Source organism: Marmota flaviventris, chromosome 17, assembly GCF_047511675.1.
Source record: "Marmota flaviventris isolate mMarFla1 chromosome 17, mMarFla1.hap1, whole genome shotgun sequence".
Lineage (NCBI taxonomy): Eukaryota > Metazoa > Chordata > Mammalia > Rodentia > Sciuridae > Marmota > Marmota flaviventris.
Window position 1 is genome coordinate 61886229 of NC_092514.1, and position 15219 is coordinate 61901447.

General features: G+C 38.5%; 1 protein-coding gene across 2 annotated transcripts; it reads left to right on the forward strand.

Moving 5' to 3' along the window:
- The first annotated feature begins 10836 nt into the window (after positions 1 to 10836).
- Positions 10837 to 14948, forward strand: Krt24 (keratin 24). Of its 2 annotated transcripts, XM_027922534.2 has the most exons (9): positions 10837 to 11400; positions 12189 to 12271; positions 12679 to 12835; positions 13085 to 13246; positions 13339 to 13464; positions 13804 to 14021; positions 14155 to 14177; positions 14556 to 14615; positions 14845 to 14948. In XM_027922534.2, the coding sequence occupies exons 1-9, from the start codon at positions 10837 to 10839 to the stop codon at positions 14946 to 14948; spliced, it is 1497 nt and encodes a 498-aa protein (XP_027778335.1). The 2 variants fall into 2 exon arrangements, with proteins under 2 accessions (XP_027778335.1, XP_027778337.1); XM_027922536.2 differs by lacking the exon at positions 14155 to 14177 and having other exon boundaries at positions 14548 to 14615.
- The last annotated feature ends 271 nt before the right edge of the window (positions 14949 to 15219 follow it).

Genomic DNA, 15219 nt, shown 5'->3' on the forward strand with positions numbered 1-15219 from the left:
GGAACTGAGGCTTCCAAAGTGAGGTAACATGGGACATACAGATTTTGCTGATGTCTCAGTAGACTGGTGTGCACTAAGTTCTTTAAGAGCAGGGACAATGACAGGTTCGTTTCATTTCCAAGATCTAACAGAAGGTTTTTGCAAGATGTTAAATTAATAATTGATAAGATTTGACTTATTACTCTTGTATAAAATGCAAACTAAATAACCAGATAAAGTTAATAAATTATACAAAGCAAATAATAGAATAAGTAGAATACTTGATAAACAAATAGGATGATAATAATAAATAAGTCAATAGAAACACAATAAGTGAATAGTAAATGAAACAAGAGCCTCGTCTGTTAGCTTCTGTATTCATCGTAAACGGTAATGAATTTCAAAGAATTGTATTATCTTATTAATATAGTATGTGATGGAAGTGACAAATAAAACAGGCATTGAATCTATCTTTGCCTAAAATTACCCTGAAGCTATAAAAACTGCCATTTTTTAATTTATAAAAGCTGCAATTTAGAAAGTTAATTCAATCATACATTTTGATCTGACTTCCTCTTTGGATATACCACCAAAAATCTACAGAGCAATGTAAAGAACAATAGTCTTTGCATGTCAGTAAATAAGCAAATAAAAATGTAAGTGTCTGGAATCTTTGTTCAAGCAATACCTCTAAACTCAGGTCACTCTACTCTGTATCATCCTTAGAATAAACATAATAATAAATTTTATTATATATTATAATGGATATACTAGCATAATAAATATAAATTTTGTTAAACTTTATTACATTTTTAAATGAGATTCAGATAATCAATTGGAGGTGGGGGGAACAAATTATATACTAGTTATATACTAGTTTACTCTGAACTTCTCTTGAGTCTTAATTTTAAATGTATTTAAAGTAGTCTAACCTACTTTAAATTCCCCATCCTTTCTAGGCAGCAAATAATTTTCCTCATTGTTAGAGTCTGTAAACAAGTCAAAATAACACCTGGCATTTTGCCAGGGGAATGTTAGAGTTCATAAACAAGTCTGGATGGTGCCTGGCAAAATGCCAGAGGGAGTGGTTTGAGAAGTAACAAAAGCGAGCCATTAAGTGTGGAGATTCCTTATTGGTTGACTGATGTATCTAGTTTATGCTAATTAGATAAGCTGTGTGGAATGTATAAATACTGCTCCTGTCCTACAATAAATGGCTCCCACTCCTGTTGTATCAACGTACACAAGTTGTTTGTCACCCCCTGGCTATTTTGCCCAGCCAGCCGGGCTGCGGCACCTCATTACATTAGATAACGGAAAAAAAAACATATTTAATAAAAAATATTTTGGAAATATTCTTTTTTAACCAATTTTTAGCCACTTTTCAAAAACATTGTTATCAAAATAGGGTTTACCCACAGTACAAAGTGGAAATCAACTGCACAGGTAAAGTCTTAGAAACTTCAATAGCTATTGGCCCATAAATGAATATGAAAACCAAATTGAAACATATAACTTATCCTAAAAAGGAATTGTGCTTTTTCTACCTCCCCTCCAAAATAATCGTTTTCCTTAGAGTTTATTCCAGTAAAAAGAATCAGAAGGCAGAAATATATATATTTTTTTGTTTTAGATCATTTTAATTTTTTCTGTTTCTTTTAATTAGGCAACAAGATGGAGGAATATTCCAGTAGTAGCACAATTCCCAAGAGGAATACTTCCCCAGCTGCAGACCTGTCTTGACGTTTGAATGATGATAAACATAACATGAAATTTTTGACATGCAAAACTAGAAGGAAGCTGAAGAACAGTTCAATTAATAAAATGTTTGTCAAAAAATACACACACACACACACACACTCACATATATTAGTACATAAAATGAAGGTATATTTTGGATTTCTGTTCCACCATAACATTATAGCCCTGTGCTGGCCAGTCCTTGGCTAGTGGCCACTTCAAGAAGAGTGCCTTTGGCTATTGCTGCCTCACTCAGTCCTTGTACAGGGTCAGTTACAAGAATAGAGCAAGGAGAACCCTGCAGGAGCTAACAGTCCTCATAGTTGGGCAGTGAGTCTTAAAAAGAATTTGACTTCATCTCTGCATCTTTCCTAGCTCCCACTTATTTACTCAGGGAGTGTGATTCCCAGACAAGGTCTCAGCTGAGAGACCCAACTACTAATTCTCCCAGCAGGGAGGAGAGTGAGTGCCTCAGTCCTCCAGAGGGTTTTGGGCAGTACACCCAGCACTCACTGCAGCCTGAAATTCCTCTCTTGGGGCCCATGTGAGAGAAGAGTCATGGATGCCTACAAAGATTGAGCTATCAGGATGCTCAGCACAACCTCATTTCAACATTAGGTCCAACATTAGTGGAATGGTTAAATTTGCCTAGTAGTATATCCAGTTAAGAAAAGCGTAAATAATCATTAAAATAATGCTATATTACAGGAGTCAGCAAACTTATCAGTAAAAGGCCAGATAATAAATACTTTCATTTTGCAGACTCCATGGTCTCTGTTGCAGCTATTCATTTCTGCAGTGTGAAAGCAGCTACAGACCATGTGTAAACAAAGGGGCCTAGATATGTTCCAATAAAACATTGTTCACAAAAGCAGATAGTTGGCCAAGTTTGACCCACAGGCCTTATTTTGGCTGCTGCTACTATAGAAGGTAATGATTGATTTGGAAATATGCTCAGGATGTTTTAATAACTAGAAGCCAATAATTTTAAAAAATGTTGCACAATGTGATCCCATATTTTAAAATATTTAAAACATGTCTATGTACAAAAAGCACAAAGCATGAATAGAAAAAAAAAGGATGGTTTGTATCAAGAAAATATTGTGTAGAAAGAAGAAAACCAAAATTAAAAGAAAAAATTTCAAGCTTTAGTGAAATATGGTAAAAACCTATCCTGATACTAAGGAGAACCATGTCTACCTAAGCATCCAAAAGTCTGGATTTGGACAGCAGCATTTAAGTCATCTCCTCTTGGCTATAGTTTAGCGCCACCTGCTGTCGCTAGAAGATAAGAACATTAGCCCAGCCTCCCAGTGCAACCCCCAACCATCTTAGCTCTATATTTTCAACAGTGCCTCCATGATATCAGGGGTTTTCTCTGTGATTGTCCTGTGTGGCCAATGTCCAGTAGGTAACTACATTGACACTGAATGTATATAAACTCATGAATGGATCTAATATTAGAGATAATAATATCAATAAGAACTAGGTACATGATACACACCAGCAATTCATAAAACAGGAATGCTCCCCCAAACATTACAAAGTGCCTGATGCCCAACATCTCTAGTAATCACAGAAAGGTGAATTTAAACAAAGAAATGTCATTTGTAGCATCAAAACAGGTCCTTTTGTTTAAATATAACAAATATCCACTTTTGCAAGGATGTAGAGGGAAAGCATTCATACCTTGCTGAGTGGAGTATAAATTGGAAAAATCTTCAAGAGAATAATTCAGCAACAGATATCAAAGCCTGGGGGGGAGGGAATATCTTTAGAACCAACAGTTCCATTTCTAGGAATTTATCCTTACATAATTAATTATTAACATGTTTATTCCCATTAGTTATGTTTATCAGAGTGAAACCTTAGCCATAATAAAGTATCTAACAATGAAGAATCAATAAGCTGAGATGTGAAACACCCATCAGCATCCATCAAAGGATTGTCATGCAGCCACTAAAAAGGTTCATGCAGTGACCTGAAAAGATGTCAATCATTTATTGAGAAAAAGTAAAGTTTCAAGGTATTATATACAATATGACCCATTTTAGTAAGGAAATAATTGCATACATGTTACATATATGCTTATAAAATCTAAAACAATAAGTACCAACATGTTAACAAAGCTGTTCTGGAAGAGTAGAAAGATAGGATAGTGGATAGTGGAAATAAAATAGAATTATTTTCTATTGCCTGTTTACCTGCATTTTCTAATTTCCTGAAATAAGCATGTATCACTGGGAAATTTTTTTAAATTCTAAAGAAAAAACATTTGCACATTTAAATGTTTTTACAATGAATACCCTATTTATTTTCAAGAAAAAAATACAAGAATAGTCGAGTAATAAGTAAATAGTATGGTAGAAACTAAAAACAATAAGGAAAAAAATTATGTGAGGGAAGAAGAAACTAGAATTAAGGGTTGAAGCAGGGACAAGAAAAGTTTTCTAAAAGAGGCAGCCCTGGAAAGTAGGTAAAATTGGGGTTCATGGAAAGAAAAGAAAAAAAAAAGAAAGGAAAGAAAAGGATGGGGTGGTAGGTCTTATTCCAGGACCAATCACATCAAAAGTTCTTCTAGAAATAGTCAGCTACAGTGAATGGGTCACAAGTTAGTACATATATTATCACTCATTAGCCCTGGGTAGAATTGTTCGTATTCACTCTATACCCAGAAGGACAATGGTAGGCTTTGGACTTGCTCTTGAATGCCACTGTGGGAGGGACATGAGGTTTACCTGGCACCTTTCAACCAAGGTTTCCTGGAGCCTGGCTTCTCTGTCTCCCCCTGGGGCATGAGTGCCAAAGGAAAACAGTTGCTTGCTGGGACCCGCTCCTTGCTCCATCTAATCAGCCCCAAATCAAAGCTGAATCTTTTCCTTTTCTCTGTCCCTGGAAGGATTTGGTTAGGCAGTCGATATTCCTACAGTTCCCTTCCATGATCTGTTAACCATATCAGGTGACCCCACAGCCAACGCTCCCAGCCTGACCTGAATCTGTAGCCTCTCCACTCCATCATCTCGTCCTGTCAGCCTTTCCAGCAGAAGCCACATGACCAAACGGAAGCTTGCTGGTGGCAAAGAGGAAGCATTAAGAAAAAGAACAGAAGGTGGAGCCAGGTGGTAGAATAGGGCTTACCAGCAATTGTCCTAAAGAAACATAAATTTGAACTATTCACACATGAAAATACCTTCCCTAGTGCTAAAGGATACCAAGTGACAGATCACCAGGTTATAGCATTATAATAAGAAAACATGCATGAAGAGGGTAAAGGGACAGTTGCACATTACCTGTGTCACCCTTCTCCCAAGCTGAGGCAGCAGAGCCCAGAAAGACAATTGCTTGGGGAAAAGAGAGGGAAGTAAACAAAAGACATTGCACTAGGCTGCACTACAGTGCTGAGAGCCATAGCTAAGTAGGTACGACACATGGCAATTTCCTTGTCAGCCTACCCCATGTTGCTTAGAGGAAGGACTCTCCATTGTGGACCCAGGTCATTTGCAGTGACTTTGCATGAAAGGTGACCTTGCTCAAGGACCAGGGCGGATCCGGGTTTAGGGCGGTTCCAGGTTTAAGGTGATTCCTGCTGGGAATAGGGCGTGCCTCAGGCGCCTTGAGTTCCCGTTGAGTTCTCGCAGGATTCAGAGAGTATTTGGGATTCAGAACCCAGTGGAGAGTGTGGATTTTGCCCAGAATGTGCGTGTAGAGTGCCGGTGTCAGTTCGGGAATAAAGAATTGCTGTTTGAATCTACAAGGCTGTGAGTGGCTCGTGATTTTGTGCCTAGCCAGACTGCGGCACTACAGCACTTGGAAGATCTTCTTTGGGTCTGATAATAGCACCAGAACAGAATCAATAAACTAGACTGTAAGGATGGCCTTGGGCCTTGGGCCTGAGCACCCCAGGGAAAATGACATCACCAAGAAATCCAGTGGCAGCTGATAGGAATTGAAAGGTAGTCAGAAGCTCCAAAATTTAGTATAAATGATGGAGCAAAAGAACAGACATTCAGCCAGCCAACACTGATGCACGCAAGCCTGAGAGCCTCATGAGGACCTGGACTGACATCCCAACTCTTCTCATCTGCCTGATCCTCTGTGTTGTTCTCACCACTCTTTAACTCTACAGTAGTCTCTCTAACTCTACAGCAGTCTCTTGACTCTGGTAAGAAAAGGACTTCTCCCTATGACCACCTCCTCAGCCAGCTGTCAGCTTCACCCCAGGAGAAGCCTGCCTTGGTTCCTGATCTGATCACCACAGTCTGAGTGAGTGTGCATCTGCTGGATTTAGAGCCTAAGGCTTGAGACTTTTGATCTGACCCACTTGAGCTTAGCAGGCAGAGGGAATGTCTGTCATGAGCCTGTCATGATTAAGTGTGTTTGCAGTGCTTAGAATTAATCTGGATTGTTTGCTGTGAATTGATTATGTCTACTACAGTACCCAGCATTAAGGATTGTCATTTTCTTGATTAAGAACCTATACAGTGAAATTGTATTGAGTGATTTGAGTGAATAAAGCATTGAAAAGGGCAGAAGCGTGTGGACATTCTTTATTTCTCCCCCTGGACTGCATAAATTGCACCTTTTGCCCATCGAGACCTGGACCCACAGGAGTGGTCTCTCAGTTCACATGTTATTGGAAAACTTTTTTTTCTTCCAAGCTAACCAAAAAGCTAACAGAAATGATGATTCTCTACAGGGAATGTCTGTGTGATCTTGAATGGCCTTCACTGACCCTCCCTCCCCACCCAGCAGCTCAAGAGGCTGAGGCAGAAGAATCATGAGTTCAAAGCCAGCAAAAGCGAGAATCACAAACCCAGGATCATATCCAAAAATAAAAAAAAAAGGATAGAGAAAACAGAATATATAGTAAAAGGACAAAATAATCAGTGACCCAGGATGTTCATGAAGCAAATAATTTTTTTTATTCATTCAAGGAATATTTATCACCATCTAAAATATGCCAAGCATTACAGTGAGAGTATTCAAACCTCACATCTGCATTCCCAATTTTCCTGTGTTGTCCAGCACAAAAAGTTCTATCACCATTCAACAAATATTCTATGCCCAATTACTTCTCTTAATTATTTTGAACTTATGCCTTACTTGAAAAACACATAATAGAATATTCTCTGGAATGAGCAAGAGATCAAAGCCCTGAGTTCTATTCTCAAATCTGCAAAGTTCCATCAGGAGCAATATGCCACACTTTGCAATATCTGGTTTTGTTGCTAATCTAAATGCATGTAATATGTTCAACTGAAATTTTTAAAATACTGGTCATCTGCCTCACCAAAATAATAATAATAATAATGTTTGCTATTTGCTAGTCATTCTGCAGTTATTACAAAAAAAAATCATATTCTACAGAAGGCTGAGGCAGGTGGATCACAAGTTCAAAGCCAACCTTGGCAACTCAGTAAGAACCTATATTAAAATTTAAAAATTAAAAAGGCTAGAGTTGTAGCTCAATGGTAGAGCTACTGGTTCAAACCTCAGTACCCCAAAAAATCATATTCTATAACGAAATGTAGTGTATATGATTCTTTACAAATCAAAATAAATTGCTAATCACAAACTATTAAAAATAGCATATAACTAAGGGCAGAGAATTGTTCTGGGAGCCCAAATATCTGGGACTCAGTCTATGTCTTTTTAAACTATCATATATCAAACAACTCCTGGCACTTGTGATCATTTTACCTCACGGAACGTCATCAGATTTTTGAAGCTTCCAATGTACAGACGAAGGAAATGCCAAGAACTAATTTGTTTTCTTTGGCGAGTCATTATTTCAAATAAAAACAGAGTATTAAATTTGAGGTTGGCTCAAAACAATGGGAACTAATGTTTACCAAAGAATTCTAACACTTCAGTGAAGAACATAATTGTATTTAAATATGTGATTGAAACCCTTTAATCCACCAAACACCAATGTTCTAGGCAGTTTGCAAACCACAGAATTAAGATTAGCCTGTTTAACAGACTTGTCATCATTTAAAAGGAAAGTCACCTTGATACACCTGAAAGAAAGAATGAAATGCATTTAAGGAAATAGAGACAAGAAGAAGATCCTGTGGATTTATCTATATGTTGATTTATATGCTGATTCATTAGGCAAAGAATTTGAGTCAGTGATGGCTGTTTTAATCATTAACGCCCTTCCAGCCGGTCAATTCTGAACAGACCTGGGGAAACATAAGAACTTAATTTCGAACCTAATTTTACAAAGCAAAAGAAGAGATGGAAAAATGGAAAAAAAAAAAAAACTGAATTCAGATGATAACTACAAAAAAAAAAAATTCACAAACCCCAGGCCAAGTTCAGAGGGAAAAGATAATGTTAAAACTTGTCCTCCCTCATTCTTTGCACATAAGGCTCTTTCCCCAGGGGCTCTGAAATTTGTAAGTTCTACCAGATTTCTTTCACTTAGCTACTCTTCCTTTCTTTAAATTTTCTATTTTTCCAATGACAGTTTAAAAATGAAAAGAATTATATTTCATAGTTTAAAAAAGGAGAGAAACCTGACCTATCCCCACATCTCCAACATTTGCATACCATTTTATCATTAATATTTAGACTGCCTTCTTGTTTTCATCATTTGGGAAAAAGATGAGGCAAGGTGATCAACATATTATGTTTGGGACATTTTTTTTTACCACCTTATAAGGACATTGTGGCAATTATTCCATTAAAATGCTTGCAAAACACGGGCTGGGATATAGCTCACTGGTAAAGTGCCTGCCTCATAGGTATGCACAAATCCCTGAGTTCAATTCCCTATTCCAAAAAGGAAAAGACAAAAAAAAAAAAAATGCTTGTAAAACACCTTATACACCCTGAAGAGATGCCACCAGGCATCTCACATAAATGTGAGAAGTAGCATCATGCTAGTGTGAAAACACTGCAGGTGTAGAGTAAAACCTGATAACCTACAGGGCTACATAAAGGAAATCCTCACCTAATTTAATAATGCATCCCAATAAAAGCAGTTTAAGGAAAAATTAAGAGAAGCCAGGACATTGGAAACAAATGACTGAGTATATAGATTAAAGCATGCACATAATTCAATAGAGACCAAATAGACCAGGAAGAATGTTTTAAATCAACACAAGTCAACTACATAAGTATAAAACTAAAGAGGTTAAGAAATATTTTTGGAAACAGCTATACTTTTTAAAAAACAATCTTCTTAAAATGGTGGTAAAATATATACATAACAAAATTTACCATCTTTTTTTAAAATATTTATTTTTTAGTTGTAGGTGGATATAATATCTTTATTTCATTTTTATGTGGTGCTGAGGTTTGAACCCAGTGCCTCACGTGTATTAGGCAAGCACTCTACCCCTGAGCCACAACCCCAGCCCCCAAAATTTACCATCTTAATCAGTTTTTAAGCACACAGTTGAGTGGTGGTACATACACTCACATTGTTTTACAACTGATCTCCAGAACTCTTTTTACATGGCAAAACTAAAACTCTACACCTACTAAACAACAACATCTTAACCCCCATTCACCATTCTGCTCTTTCTACGAATTTAACTGCTCTAGGAATCTCATGTAGTGGAATCATACAGTATTTGTTCTTTTTTTTTTTTTTTTTTTTTTTTTTTGTAGTGGGGGTTGAACCCAAGGGCTCAATACCACTGAGCTAAGGCTGGCCTCAAACTTGCCATCCTCCTGCCTCAGCCCCTCAAATTGTCGCAATTACAGGCACGAGCCACCCCACTTACCCAGGTTTTTAAAAGATATTTTTAAACCAGAGAAGTTACAAACTGAAATGAAAGGAAATTATCTATAGTAGTCAGGGACAGAACAACACAAAGCAGAAAGTGATCTGGGAGGGCCCTGGATTTCAGAACAGACACAGAGATCCCAACCATAAAATGAGTTATCAAAAGTATGTACAGGTCCTCTTAACTAAATGTCTTTTTAACAAAAGCAGAAAAACCTAAGCAAAGAGTAGATAAGGGAAACTTTGTGAACTGACTCCAGGAAAAATATGGATTATTAAAAGTGGGTTCAGTAATCCCAGCGGCTCAGGCAGCTGAGGCAGAAGAATCACGAGTTCAAAGCCAGGCTCAGCAAAAGCAAGGCACTAAGCAACTCAGTGAGACCCTGTCTCTAAATAAAACACAAAATAGGGCTGGGGATGTGGCTTAATGGTCGAGTGTCCCTGAGTTCAATCCCTGGTACCTGCCCCCCAAAATAATGAATTCAGATCTTCCTCTCTGGAAATTTTTCTAACAAAAAGAAGAGAAATTGACCTCATGTCTTTGCTTCTTAGGATCAGATAAAGAAAGACATTGCTAGCATTATGTCAGACGAGAGTTCAATCAAAAGGAAAAGCATACTTGGGGCAGCCTGACAGCTCTTTGAGCCCCTACTAAATCAAGCTGTCTGGAAACTTGTCTGGTCGTTCTTAGACATTACTTACTTCAACACAGGTGTTCCTGAGATCCAACAATACTGGCCTGGAAGGCTATTGATTTAAGTTTTTATTAACAGCAAAAACATATCATTCAATATCAAAATACAAAAATTGCAAAAACCTAACTGCATAAACTTCAACAACCTCAAAAGCAGGCTGACTGAAATCATCAAAGAGAAGACTTAATTAAACCTGGAACTAACACTGAGGTTAGAGCCAATTTCTAACTTTTGACAACAATACGAACAAAAAGTTCTGTGTTGGAAAATTTTCGTTCTCATCATTTTAATTACGTGTGATAATCTGCAGGTGTGGGAGATTAATCATGTGGCAAATTTAATGGAATTATATTTTCAGAAAAGAATTACCAGTCATCTAAATGTCTGAAAGGTTAAAACTATAATTCTGGATTTTTTTTTTTTTTTTTTTTTTGCTTTGCTCCACCTTTTTTTTTCCAGTGTAATAAATGCCCCAGGGCTCTGACCCAGCCTTAGAAAAACAGCCAGTAGAGTGGGTTCATGAAAAATAAATTATCCAATTATGGATTAGCAAAACTGTAACAGTAATTCAGTGACAAAGAAAAGGAACACCCTGAAAAAGTGTGTATATAAGAGCCGAAATCCATAGGCTCTTCCCTCCACCTCTCACATTCGCTGGGACAAGCTAAGCTTTGCAGGAACAACATGTCTTGCTCTTCTCGCATCTCCTCCTCCAGGGCTGGGAGCAGCAGGGTGTCCGCTGGTAGAAGCAGCTTCAGCAGTGGAAGCAGATGTGGTCTCGGGGGTGGCTCTGCCAGAGGCTTCCAAGGAGGAACTGGCAATTGTGGCCTGAGTGGGGGACCTAGCAGTGGCTTTGGAGGTGGCTTTGCAGGAGGCTTTGGGAGCTGCTCAGTAAGAGGTGGTCTGGGAGCGACCTTGGGCTCCGGGAGTTGCTTTGGTGGGGGCTCTGGATTCAGCAGCGGTGATAATAGAGGTTTCTACAGCCATGGAGGTGGTATGGGAGGTTGCTTGAGTGGTGGCATTGGTGACGGGGGGCTTTTCTCTGGAGGTGAAAAGCAAACTATGCAGAACCTCAATGACCGCCTGGCCAATTACCTAGACAAGGTCAGAGCCCTGGAGGAGGCCAACACTGATCTGGAGAATAAAATCAAGGCGTGGTATGACAAATTTGGGCCTGGGTCTGGAAATGATGGTTCTGGAAGAGATTATAGCAAATACTATTCAATTATTGAAGATCTCAGGAACCAGGTAAGATACTATCTGTGATAGGCTAAGTTTCTATGATGTATCTTTCACTTTTAGTCAGATCATATACTGTAATGAAAATTCAAAGTCAATGAGTTATTTAAAAATATATTTGCTTGTTTTTTATGCAAAATGGTACATGGTATGTCTTAATGATGACAGCCCACTATGTGACATCTAACCGCATTAATTTTCTGATTGCATCTCAGATTTGAGTATTTCTCCATAAGAGTAAAATGTATATATCATGCCAAGCAGCTAACATGTATATATAAGACTGATTGCAAAGAACCAATTAGTTGAATCTAATTACTTTATGGTTAATTCTAACAGACTAACACATTTTAGTGTCTTAGTAGACTTAAAAGAGTCCTTACGACTATTTTTCTTCCTAGAAAACCTGGTACAAATACTGTATAAAGAGGTAGTGAAACCAACAATGTTTAGCCACTGTTGTATGGGAAATATTTTTTAAAGGCATTTTTCTCTAAGTGAAATTCAACCTCTGTACTATGTTCTGAAAGAGCTCATGGAATAACTGATCTTCCAAACAGTGAAAATCCACAGAAGGGCTATGTTCTGTGCCTATTCCTATAAATGTGCAAATTGTTAACTTTTTTGCAGAAAGATGTAATCCTAAATATACAGGTATCATTACTATGTAAGTTTGCAAATCAATTCCCCATTAAGAGCTAGCTAGTAAGACAGAAAACACCTACCCTCCCAGGCAGGCCTACAGACACAAGGCAAAAATCATGAGTGAACCATTCATTATTATCATCTTTTTCTAGATCATCACGGCCACTGTTGAAAATGCTGGAATCATTTTGCAGATTGACAACGCCAGACTGGCTGCTGACGACTTCAGACTGAAGTAAGACACATCAGACTTGAAAACAAGTGTGACAGGAAAAAATAAAATCCAATCCATTTGCTTAAAAATTTTTCTTAATATCTTTCTGGGGATCATGACCTAAATTCAATTCACAAACATCCCAAGGGTAAACTGTAGAAACCATCATTCCAGGAAAAAAAATAAAATAAAAATAAAAGAGGAGACAAGTTAGGGATGAGGATTTCATTATAAAATTATTAGACATGATTAGGACTAACATCAAACTTTTGTTTTTCCTTATGGGGGAAAATCATCAGAGAAAACTTAGTAACCTTCATTTATCAAAATGCGTAGAGGTGAGAACTTGCTCAATCTGTAGGAAATGCAGGGGACTCTTTGAAAGGTGTCGGGCCAGCTCACTGCTACCTTCTTGCTGCCCCTTTCAGGTATGAAAACGAGCTGTGTCTCCGGCAGAGTGTGGAGGCCGACATTAATGGCCTTCGGAAAGTTCTGGATGACCTGACCATGACCCGCTCTGACCTGGAGATGCAGATTGAGAGTCTCACTGAGGAGCTGACCTATCTGAAGAAGAGTCACGAGGAGGTTGGGACCAGCTCCACAGGAGTGAAAGCCCTGACTTCCATATTTTCCCCCACATCTGTTTTATAAGAATAAACTCAATGAATTTCCCACATCTAAAGACCAGAAAAAGACGAATAATAAGCATAGTATATCTGAACTTGATTCTCCCCCCCCAGGTGTCCTAGTTTCAAATTCGCACTAGCTCTGCCCATTTTAGGAAGTTGTTGCTTTTCTATTAGCATCACGGTGATCTTTTCTCCTTGGTGTTAGGAAATGAAGAGTATGCAAGGAAGTTCTGGAGGGGATGTGACTGTGGAAATGAATGCTGCCCCAGGAACCGATCTGACCAAATTATTGAATGACATGAGGGCACAGTATGAGGAGCTGGCTGAACAGAACCGCCGGGAGGCAGAGGAGCAGTTCAACAAGCAGGTATCTCCTCTCTGTGGGGCATCTTGAAGCCTGCAGCTACACACTTCTGCTCCTTTCATGGCCTAGAAGAAATGCATTTTATTTCTATTTAGAGTGCAGCCCTGCAAGCACAGATCTCTACTGATGCTGGGGCCGCCAGTTCTGCCAAGAATGAGATAACAGAACTGAAGCGTACCCTGCAAGCCCTGGAAATTGAGCTTCAGTCCCAACTGGCCATGGTATGTGCAAATAGCTTTTCAAAATCTCCAACAGGGAGTTAAGCAAATGCACTTTTTTTTTTCTTTTTCAAGATGTTCACTAGTCACATGATAAAAGTAATGTTATGGAGACCTGTACCATCATGGTTCTAGAAAGCATAAAGCAGTTAATGTACTCTATTTCCATAAAATATTTAATCTGAAAAGATAATGCCAACAAAAATTTCAAAAGCAATGATTAATCAATAGAGGTTGTTATTGAGTGAAAGCACACCTCTAGAACCATATAAAATTGTATACTTTTTAAATCATCCATTGACTTATCTTCATCATGAATTTTTTATTTGCTTTTTCTCGTAGAAAAGCTCCCTGGAAGGGACTCTGGCTGATACAGAAGCCAGCTACGTGGCTCGGTTGTCAGAAATTCAGATGCAGATCAGCAGCCTGGAGGAGCAGATCTGCCAGATTCGGGGTGAGACTGAATGCCAGAACACAGAATACGAGCAATTGCTGGACATCAAGTCCCGCCTGGAGATGGAGATCGAGACCTACCGCCGCCTGCTTGATGGAGAAGGAGGGTAAATGAATGTCAGAAATGGGCCAAAATGCAAACCGTGCATTTTTTTATGAAACTGAAAAGAGACACTGAGGTTGGAATTGTAGTTTCGAAGTAATAAAGTCACAGACACGGTACAATCAAAAGATATCCAGGGGCTGGGGATATAGCTCAATTGGTAGAGTGCTTGCCTCGTGTACACAAAGCCCTGGGTTCAATCCCCAGCACCACCAGAAAAAAAAAAATTACCCCAAACCAGTAACAGTAGTATATGCCTGTCATCCCAGCAACTCCGGAGGCTGAAGCTGGAGGATCTCAAATTCAAAGCCAGCCTCAGCAACTTAGGGAGACCCTAAGCAATTTAGCAAGACCCTGTCTCAAAAAAGCACTAGGAATGTGGGTCAGTGGTTAAGTACCCCTGGGTTCAGTCCATGGTACCAAAAACCAAAACAGATATCCAAAGCTCCATCATGGAGAATCCCCAGCAGGGAGGGTTTTTTTCTACCTTTGCAAACTACAAAGGAAAACACAATTCTTCTTTTCTCTAGAAACATAGGATCCAGGGATTCGGTATCGGGTGACTCAAGATCTGGAAGCTATTCTGGTCAAGGAAGAGGTAGACTTTTTCTTTTTCTTTTTTTTTTTTTAACATTGATGATAATTTTGTAATTTTTAAATTTTACTTTTAAGTAAAAGCATGGTTTGCTTGTCATATTAAAATGTATACGATTATTTACATAATCTTACCCAGAGAGAACAAACACACTTCGTGAAAATAATTGAATTTCTCTGGATTTGCGTTTCTGTGAGTTTCCAGACTGACCTTGTCACCCCGTGATTTTCAGATCCCAACAAGACGAGAGTCACTAAGACCATCATAGAAGAGGTGGTGGATGGCAAAGTCGTCTCATCTCAAGTCAGCAGTATTTCAGAGGTGAAAATAAAATGAGCGATTTCCAGGTCAACAAGAGTATCTTTCAAAGAAAAAAAAAATCAAGAAAGACACAAGTGAAGAAATCACGTCATTCTAAGTCAACCCTCTGAATATCTTCATGGAAACACTTCAGTCTAGAAATAGATGACTAGCCAATTTTTCTGCATCCTCTGATTTCTTTATTAGATTGCTCTTGAAAGTTGAAATGACAGCCCTGCTCTAATTGCTTCTAGGCTTCAATAAACTTACTCTTGCAAGCTAACAAAATCGTTGCTGAATGTTTTTT